The 10000-nt window shown below is 37.5% G+C and overlaps 1 protein-coding gene across 1 annotated transcript in view; it reads right to left on the bottom strand.

The window, feature by feature from the left end:
- LOC123501547 (zinc finger protein interacting with ribonucleoprotein K-like) overlaps positions 1-3075 on the bottom strand; it is a 5803-nt gene extending 2728 nt beyond the window's left edge. The window contains exons 1-2 of the mRNA XM_045250430.1: positions 3033-3075; positions 824-864 (exon numbers count right to left, since the gene is read on the bottom strand). Of these exons, the coding sequence (XP_045106365.1) occupies positions 824-864; positions 3033-3075 (84 nt within the window). The remainder of the gene's footprint in view (positions 1-823; positions 865-3032) is intronic.
- Positions 3076-10000: the final 6925 nt, after the last annotated feature.

Below are 10000 nucleotides of genomic sequence, written 5' to 3'. Positions count from 1 at the left end.
TAAGGGAATCAGTTTTCAATATGGGGTTTTTACTGTGAGGAAGTCCAGTGCCCTTGTAGATGCAGAGTTCATAAGGGAATTGGAGTTTTTCAATAGGGGGTTTTTACTGTGAGGAAGTCCAGCGCCCTTGTAGATGCAGAGTTCATAAGGGAATTGGAGTTTTTCAATAGGGTTTTTACTGTGAGGAAGTCCAGCGCCCTTGTAGATGCAGAGTTCATAAGGGAATTGGAGTTTTTCAATAGGAGTTTTTACTGTGAGGAAGGAGGAGGAGGAGGAGCAGGAAGATGTTTTTTTTTCATTAGGACCTTTGAGTGTGTTGAAGTAGTATTAATATAACCTCTCCTGACCTCACCTGACCTCTCCTGACCTCATTTGACCTGACCTGACCTATATTTGTATGCGGAAAGTATTTTATTAGTAGAAAGTTAACTAAATTACTACTACTACTACTACTACTAATATTGCTACTACTACTACTACTACTACTACTACTATTGCTACTACTACTACTACTACTACTACTACTACTACTACTACTACCACTACTACTACTACCACCACCACTACTACTGTTCTTACCAATACACGGTCACCACCCCCACTACCACCACCCCCCCTAACACCCCACACCACCCCCACCCCCCTAACTTTCAAAATACAAAAAAAATCGTACACTCACTCTCTCTCTCTCTCTCTCTGGCCCGCTTGACCAAAACACCCCACCAGATTTCACTTGCTCTTAATCTTTCTCTATTTTTCCCTATTTCCCCTTAAGCAAACCCTTACTTCAGGGCGTGGGTGTGAGCAGGAAAGGCGCCCTCACCTCTGCAGGGCGTGGGGGGCCGGGGTAGGCCGTGGGTAGGCCTATAGAGGGCTAAATATTAGGAGACAATCTGGTTGCAAGATGACGCGCTTAGCCTCAGTACGGGCAAGTCTTGATCCTGATCTTGACATGAGGTGAAGATAGTTTTTTGCCAATTTTAGGGTGTTTTACGTGTTTTATGTGGTGTTTTGGTGTTTGGGATGGTGGGGAAGGTAATGGTCCAGTGTTTTCTCCATAGTTCCCGGTGTTTTTTGGTGTTTTAATGGTGTTTTTTCGGTGTTTTGTGGGTCAAGATGGCGTGTAGCTCAAAGTACCCTTATCATTTCCTGAACGTCTAAATTTTGCTTTCCCTATCAAAGACACATCAAAACACATAAAAAACACCTCTCTACATGTGTTTGGATTTACAGCGTGTGTTTGGCGCCATAGAAATGCGTGTTTTAAGTGTTTGTATATATTTATTTAACTCTCTAAAGATTTAAGGTTAAAATATTATGGAAGAATATGTTGTAGTGTGTTTTAAAGGGTTTTTGTGACATTTAAACGTGATAGTGCTTAGAAAATCAATATATAACTTTACTTAAGGGGTTAAATTCCTGTCCCAAACCCCTTCAGTACTGGGACACATTTTTACTACGAGTTTTGTGTACCATTAGACCATTTTATTGACATTAGCAAGGGTTAATGGCCACAGTCTTCACTATTTTAACCCCTTCAGTACTGGGACACATTTTTACCGTGAGTTTTGTGTGCCATTAGACCATTTTATTGACATTAGCAAGGGTTAATGGCCACAGTCTTCACTATTTTAACCCCTTCAGTACTGGGACACATTTTTACTACGAGTTTTGTGCACCATTAGACCATTTTATTGACATTAGCAAGGGTTAATGGCCACAGTCTTCACTATTTTAACCCCTTCAGTACTGGGACACATTTTTACCTTCAATTCAATAATACCGGATTAAATGATACTGCTTTATAATAATACCAGTTTATAATAATACCGGTTTACAATAATACCGGTTTATAATAATACCAGTTTATAATAATACCGGTTTACAATAATACCAGTTTATAATAATATCAGTTTACAATAATACCAGTTTACAATACTAGTTTATAATAATACCAGTTTACAATAGCAGTTTTCAATAATACCGGTTTGCGAGGGAGGTTTGCCAGTGTCTTTTGGCTAATTCTACACCATTCTTGAAGGGAGCTGGTATTTCAAGTGGGCATTTTGTTTCTTTCTGTGTTTTCTTGCTCTTCACGTGTTTGCCCTCCTGCATGGAAAAAAAAAAACGAATAAATACCAAATACCGAAGTGGTTTATTCCATGAAAATACCGGTATATATAGATAAATATCTCATACCGAGGGCAATTAGAATTTAAGAGGTGGTATATACCGTTATAATACCAGATTGTGTGAGTAGATAATTAATACCAAAGAACAGGTGGCATTTAAGAGCTGGTATATACCCTGACAATACCGGTATGTATGTATATCGCTAATACCAAAGGACAGTTGGCATTTAAGAGGTGGTATATACCCTGACAATACCGGTATTTGTGTATAGCGCTAATACACCTTGACAGTACCGGTTTTTAGTGTGACAATACCGGGTTTCAGCGTAACAATACCACTTTACATAACAATACTGGTTTTTAGTGTGACAATATCGGTTTATAACGTGACATTACTGGTTTATAACGTGACAATAACGGTTTTTAGCGTAACAATACCAGTTTATACCGTGACAATACCGGTTTTGAGCGTAACAATACCAGGTTATACCATGACAATACCATCTTATACCATAAAAAAATACGAGTTTATAACATGACAATACCACTTTATACCATGACAATACCAGTTGACAACATGACAATACCAGTATATAACCTGACAAAACCGGTGTAAAGAGTGGCAATACCGGTGTAAAATGACAATACCGGTGTAAAGAATGACAATAGCGGTATAAAGAGTGACAATAGTGGTATAAAGAGTGACAATACCGGTATAAAGAGTGACAATAGCGGTATAAAGAGTGACAATAGCGTTATAAAGAGTGACAATAGCTATATAAAGAGTGACAATACCGGTGTAAAGAGTGACAATACCGGTATAAAGAGTGACAAAACCGGTATAAAGAGTGACAATACCGGTATAAAGAGTGACAAAAGCGGTATAAGGTGTTACAATACCGGTGCAACAGTAAGGGGTCAGCACAGAAGGACAGGGCAGCATCCGGGGTAGGGCTGGCTCAGGTCACGTGTCACCTTGCAAGAGTGACCTGACCTCGCCTCCACCTCTGGACACCTGGGGGAGAGGGGTAGGGGTTTGTCAGGTTATAGTGGAGGTTAGGGGGGTTTGTATGCTACTACTACTACTACTACTGCTGCTACTACTACTACTACTACTACTACTACTATTGCTGCTACTACTACTACTACTACTACCACTACCACCACACTGCCACCACCACCACCACCACCACCACCACCACCACCACTGTTACTGCTACTACTACTACTACTACTACTACTACTACTACTACTACTGCTACTGCTACTACTACTACTACACACTACCACCTGCTACGAGTACTACTGTTACTACTACTGTACTACCACTACCACTACCACCACCACCACCACTACCACTACCACTACCTGCACCACCCACCACCACCACTACTACTACCACCACTACTACTACTACTACTACTACTACCACCACCACCACTACACCACCACCACCACCACCACCACCACCACAACTACACCACCACCACTACTACCACCACTACTACCATCACTACTACTACTACTACTACTACTACTACTACTACTACTACTGCTACTTGCCTTCTATATATCGGATAGACGTAGTATATAACTTGTAAACACACACCACGCCTGCAACCGCCAGCATTCCACTCTTGTCCTGGAGTTAGGGCCGTGCCGTTAGGAAGGTAGCAATGCGTGGCGTACCCTGAGAGAGAGAGAGAGAGAGAGAGAGAGAGAGAGAGAGAGAGAGAGAGAGAGAGAGAGAGAGAGGGGGGGGTATGAAGTTAGGTTATGTTAGGTTAGGAAGGTGGTGGTGGTGGTGGTAAAACACCATAAAACACCATTAAAACACCATTAAACACCATTAAAACACCATTAAAACATCTTAAAGCACCTTAAAACACCATAAAACACCATTAAACACCATTAATACACCTTAAACCCCTAAAACACCATAAAACACCATTAAACACCATTAAACACCATTAAAACACAATAAAACACCATAAAACACCATTAAACACCACAAAACACCATAAAACACCATTAAAACACCTTAAAACAACCTAAAACACCATTAAACACCATTATAACACCATTAAACCATAAAACACCATAAAATCACCATTAAAACACTATTAAAACACACTATAACACCATTAAACTCCATTAAACCATAAAACACCATAAAATCACCATTAAAACACTATTAAAACACACTATAACACCATTAAACTCCATAAAACACCATTAAAACACAATTAAACCACCCTAAAACACCTTAAAATACCCTAAAACATCATTAAACACCACTATAACACCTTAAAACACCATTAAACACCTTAAAACACCATTAAAACACTTCAACACCATTAAAACACCCTAAAACACCATTAAAACACCATTAAACACCATTAAAACACCTTAAAACACCATTAAAACACCTTAAAACACCATAATACACCATTAAAACACCATTAAACCCTAAAACACCATTAAAACACCATAAAACACCTTAAAACACCCTAAAACACTATTAAACACCACAAAACACCATAAAACACAATTAAAACATCTTAAAACACCCTAAAACACCATTAAAACACCATTAAAACACCATAAAACATCATTAAAACACCATTAAACCATAAAACACCTTGAAACACCATAAAACATCCTAAAACACCATTAAACACCCTAAAACACCATTAAACACCATTAAAACACCAGTAAAACACCCTAAAACACCATTAAAACACCTTAAAACACCATTAAAACATCATTAAACTCTAAAACATCATTAAAACACCATTAAACACCATTAAAACATCTTAAAACACCATAAAACACCATTAAAACACCATAAAACACCATTAATACACCTTAAAACACCTTAAAACACCCTAAAACACCATTAAACACCATTAAAACACCATAATATACCCTAAAACACCATAAAAACACCATAAAACACCCTAAAACACCTTAAAACACCCTTAAACACCATTAAAACACCTTATAACACCATAAAACACCATTAAAACACTTTAAAACACCCTAAAACACCATTAAAACACCTTAAAACACCCTAAAACACCTTAAAACACCCTAAAACACCTTAAAACACCCTAAAACACCTTAAAACACCCTAAAACACCTTAAAACACCATTAAACAACCTTAAAACACCACCACCACTACTACTACTACTACTACTACTACTACTACTACTACTACTACTACTACTACTACACTTACCTCTGATCTTGACATTGCTGGGAGAGAGAGAGAGAGAGTGAGAGGGAGAGAGAGGGAGAGAGAGAAGAGGAGAGAGGAGGAGGAGGAGGAGGAGGAGGAGGAGGAGGAGAGGTTGTGATGGTGGTGGTCTTGTCATAGCGAAGGAAAGGTACACACTGAGAGAGAGAGAGAGAGAGAGAGAGAGAGAGAGAGAGAGAGAGAGAGAGAGAGAGAGAGAGAGAGGAACAGTTAGCAATAATGACCAAAATGTCCTTGTGTAGAGAGAGAGAGAGAGAGAGAGAGAGAGAGAGAGAGAGAGAGAGAGAGAGAGAGAGGCCTTGAAGAAATGTACTTATCTCTCTCTCTCTCTCTCTCTCTCTCTCTCTCTCTCTCTCTATTTAATTATATATAAAAATAATTAAATAGCTACTAGGCCATGAGACGTGACCATTTATTTTTCATTTTTGTAGCGCACATCTGGCAACTAAAAAACTCTTCCTGTTTTATATGAAGATGAACATAGTGAACACATATCAGCTTGTTACCACAAACAACACTTGCACGTTTTTAAGAAAAATTACTTTATTGAAATTTAATCGGAAGTCGTTGCTAAGGGGCGGAGCTGCATAGCAACCACCCATTTTGCAGTTAATGCAGTTTGTAAAATCACATTTGTTTATATACATATATATATATATATATATATATATATATATATATATATATATATATATATATATATATATATATATATATATATATATCAGTTTGATTCTTTCATGCAGAGAACTGAGAAAAATTAGTATAATTTACAGAAAAATGTCAAATTAAGCCTTGTGACCATTTATTTTTTTTTCATTTTTGTAGCGCACATCTGGTAACTACTGGCAAATTACTTTTAAATTTTCTTTACCTATTGAAGGAGAGCTTTGTTTCATAGAGTTCTGTCAGGACCGGCTTCTAACAGACAAGAAAGGGTTCCATGATGCCATCAAAAACCTGAAGTTAAAGTCCTTCTCAGATGTTGGCAAGATCAAAAAGACTAAAACTAGTGGGAAAGATACAGTTCTCAAGTCAGAGAGGAATCTGATGGCACGCCTAGTAATTATAGGAAGAGAAAGGGGTATCAAGATTGAAGAGTTACTGGTCTACACCCTGGAACCCATACCCTTGGCTCTAGCCTATCCAGATGGTGGTCTCATGAAGACGCAAAAGGCAAAACTGCTGCATCACCTGGAGGAGAAAACCCCATCATCTGTTGCCAGGAGTGTCTCACCCAATTCAGTTTGGATCCTTGATGCGATGGCCATCCTTCAGAGCATCAGCCTCAGAGAGATTCCAAAGACCTTTGGGGAACTTGCCACCCTGTACCTGAAGAAGGTGGGAAAAATTGCCAGGGGAGAGCTCTGCAAACACAGTACATCTTTTTACAGATCAGTACCCAACAGTCAGTATCAAGAATGCAGAGAGGGACCGCAGGGCCAAGGTTCAGTCTGCTTCTCAGTTAAGGGCCACTCAGATCTTTTCTGAGGGTCAAAATGTACCAGCTCAGTGGAAGAAATACTTGTCCTCCGGGAAAAATAAGGAGCTTCTCATGGAGTTTTTCATCAAATCATAAGTACAAGATGGCCGGGAACACTCCTTTACTCTTTTCATTGGCCATTCAGACACCTGCCACAAAATCTGTTTTGCTGGCACCTCATCCTCCCCCGCAATTGCAGAAGTTGAAGAGCTGAAATGCTCTCATGAAGAGGCAGACACCAGCCTTCTACTTCATGCGAAGTTTGCCAAAGGAGACTGCAAACTCCATAGTAATTCAGTCCCCTGACACAGATGTACTGATTCTGTGCATCGCAAAGTTCATGGATTTGGATTGCTGTCTGTGATTTGACACGGGAACTGGCAATAGTAGGCGGATATTGGATGTTCGTGCCATACACTCCTATCTGAGCGAAATTCATCCTTCGGCCCCATTGGCCTTGATAGGACTACATGCCTTCACAGGTTGTGACAGTGTCTCCTCCTTTCATGAGAAAGGGAAAGTGAGGCCCATCAAACTGATGTTGGGGGAACCCAAATTTGTTGATTTCTTTTCCCAAGTTGGGAGGACGTTTGAGGTTGATGAGGATCAGAGGAATTTGTTTGCTCACTGTATGGGCAAGATCTGAAACATGTGAATGATGCCAGGGCAGCTATTTTTAAAACAGGCAAACACATGGATGACACTCTGCCACCCAACAAAGATTCTTTGGAGAAACATCTTCTCAGGGCGAATTATCAAGCAGGCATTTATCACCGCTGCCTCAAACCCAATCCAAGCATCCTGCCGCCAAACAGCCATGGATGGACAATTGGTGATGGTGTCCTCCAGGTTAAATGGATGGATCTACTCCCAGCCCCAAATTCAGTTCTTGAGCTGGCAAACTGCAAGTGCAAGAAGAATAAGTGCCATACCAAATCATGCACTTGTTTCAAGAACAATCTAAGTTGCATAGAGTTTTGCTCTTGCACTGATTGCGAAAACAAAGATGCCCCGGTAGAGGAGGAACATTTCTCTGATGATCAGGATTTGAGGGATGAAGGGATAGATTCTGATGAAAGTGAGGTTGAATCAGATGACTAGACATTCCTTACAAATGGTAAATGTGAAAAATTATTTTGCAAATTGAAGCATGCGTCCAAACTCTTAAATGCGATTTCAGGCTTTGCACTTTTTCAGATCAAAATATAATATCAATGTTCCTTTAATCAATCTGAACTGCTGCTACAAATTTCAAATTACAAAATTTTCACCTAATCTATAGTGTAACCTAAATGAGGAAATAGAGCAGGTCTTGTTAAGATGCAACTAATCTGGATGTTGTCAGAACTGTTTTATGTTTTGTCATGTAGCTGGTGGGAAGGGCTTAATTTGACATTTTGTATAAATTATGCTAATTTTTCTCAGTTCTCTGCATGAAAAGAATCATATTGATGTATATATATATATATATATATATATATATATATATATATATATATATATATATATATATATATATATATATATATATATATATATATATATATATGATTTTACAAACTGTATGCACTGCAAAATGGGTGGTTGCTATGCAGCTACGCCCCTTAGCAATGACTTTTCATTAAATTTCAATAAAGTCATTTTTCTCGAAAACGTGCAGTGTTGTTTGTGGTAACAAGCTGATATGTGTTCACTATGTTCATCTTCATGAAAAACAGGAAGAGTTTTTTAGTTACCAGATGTGCGCTACAAAAATCCTTTTCTAAGGACATTTTAGGGTCTCGTCTCATGGCCTATACTAATTATTTATATTTATTTATTTATTTATTTAATTGACACGAGCCATCCCTTTAAAACCAAAACAAAGAAAACGGTCCCACCACCACCACCACCACCACCACCACCACCACCACCACCACCACCTTAGTGTCGCTGCAGCCTCCAATGAGTGAGGTTGTGCCGCCCTTTGGTCCCGAGCCGTGACTGGCGTGGTGTGGCGAGAACCAAAACAAAGACAGTGATGGAGGAAACAGAGAGATAGAGAGAGAGACAGTGAGAGAAAAGAGAGAGAGATAGAGACAGTGAGATGAGAAACAGAGAGAGAGAGAGAGAGAATTTTTTTAACAAGGAAGATAAATAAATAAGAAAAACGAAAAAACACGAAATAAAACAGAAAAACACTAAAAAGCAAAAAAATGCAAGAAAAAACACTGAATCAAGAAAAAAAACACGATTTCTAAAAAAAACGAGAAAACATCAAAATAAGCAAATAATATAAAAAAAAAACACGGAAGCAGAAAATTCAGGAAAAAAACGAATTTCCAACAAAAAACAGGAAAAAGAAAATCAAATAAAACACCAAGAAAATTATAAAAAAGACACCAGAGGAAAAATCTCAGAAAAAAACATAATTGAAGAAAAAAACACGATTTTCAACAAAAAAGAAAAAACAGATAAAACAGAAATTTGAGGGAAAAACACATGAAATACACAAAAAAAACACCAAAATAAAGAAAAAAAAAACAAGACAAACACCCAGAAAAAAGAGAAAAAGACAATTTACATGAAAATATCTGATAAAAACACCAAAATATTGAAAAAAAACACCGAGGAAGCAAAAACTCAGAAAAAAACGAGAAAATAATTGAAAAAACGAAGAAAAACAAGAAAATATAAATCAAACCAAGAAAATTTGAAAAAAACACCAAGAAGGAAAATTTTCAGAAAAACACCCAAAACACAGAATTAAGGAAAAAACACAAGTTTCCAACAATAACAACAAAAAAACAAAAAATAAAATAAAACCAAGGAAATTTGAAAAAAACATCAAAAGAAGGAAAATTTTCAGAAAAAACACTCAAATAAACAGAATTAAGGGGAAAAAACAAGAATTTCCAACAAAAACAAGAAATAACAAAAAAACGAAAAAATAAAACAAGAAAATTAGAAAAAAACACCAAAAGGATAATTTTCAGAAAAAACACCCAAAAAAACATAATTAAGGAAAAAAACACGAGTTTCCAACAATAACGAAAAAAACAAGAAAAATAAAATAAAACCAAGGAAATTAGAAAAAAACACCAAGAAAAACAGAATTAAGGAAAAAAACGAATTTCCAACAAAAA

This window comes from Portunus trituberculatus, chromosome 2 (assembly GCF_017591435.1).
Source record: "Portunus trituberculatus isolate SZX2019 chromosome 2, ASM1759143v1, whole genome shotgun sequence".
Lineage (NCBI taxonomy): Eukaryota > Metazoa > Arthropoda > Malacostraca > Decapoda > Portunidae > Portunus > Portunus trituberculatus.
The sequence above is the reverse complement of the archived record's forward strand: the minus strand, read 5'-3'. Positions and strand labels throughout refer to the sequence as shown.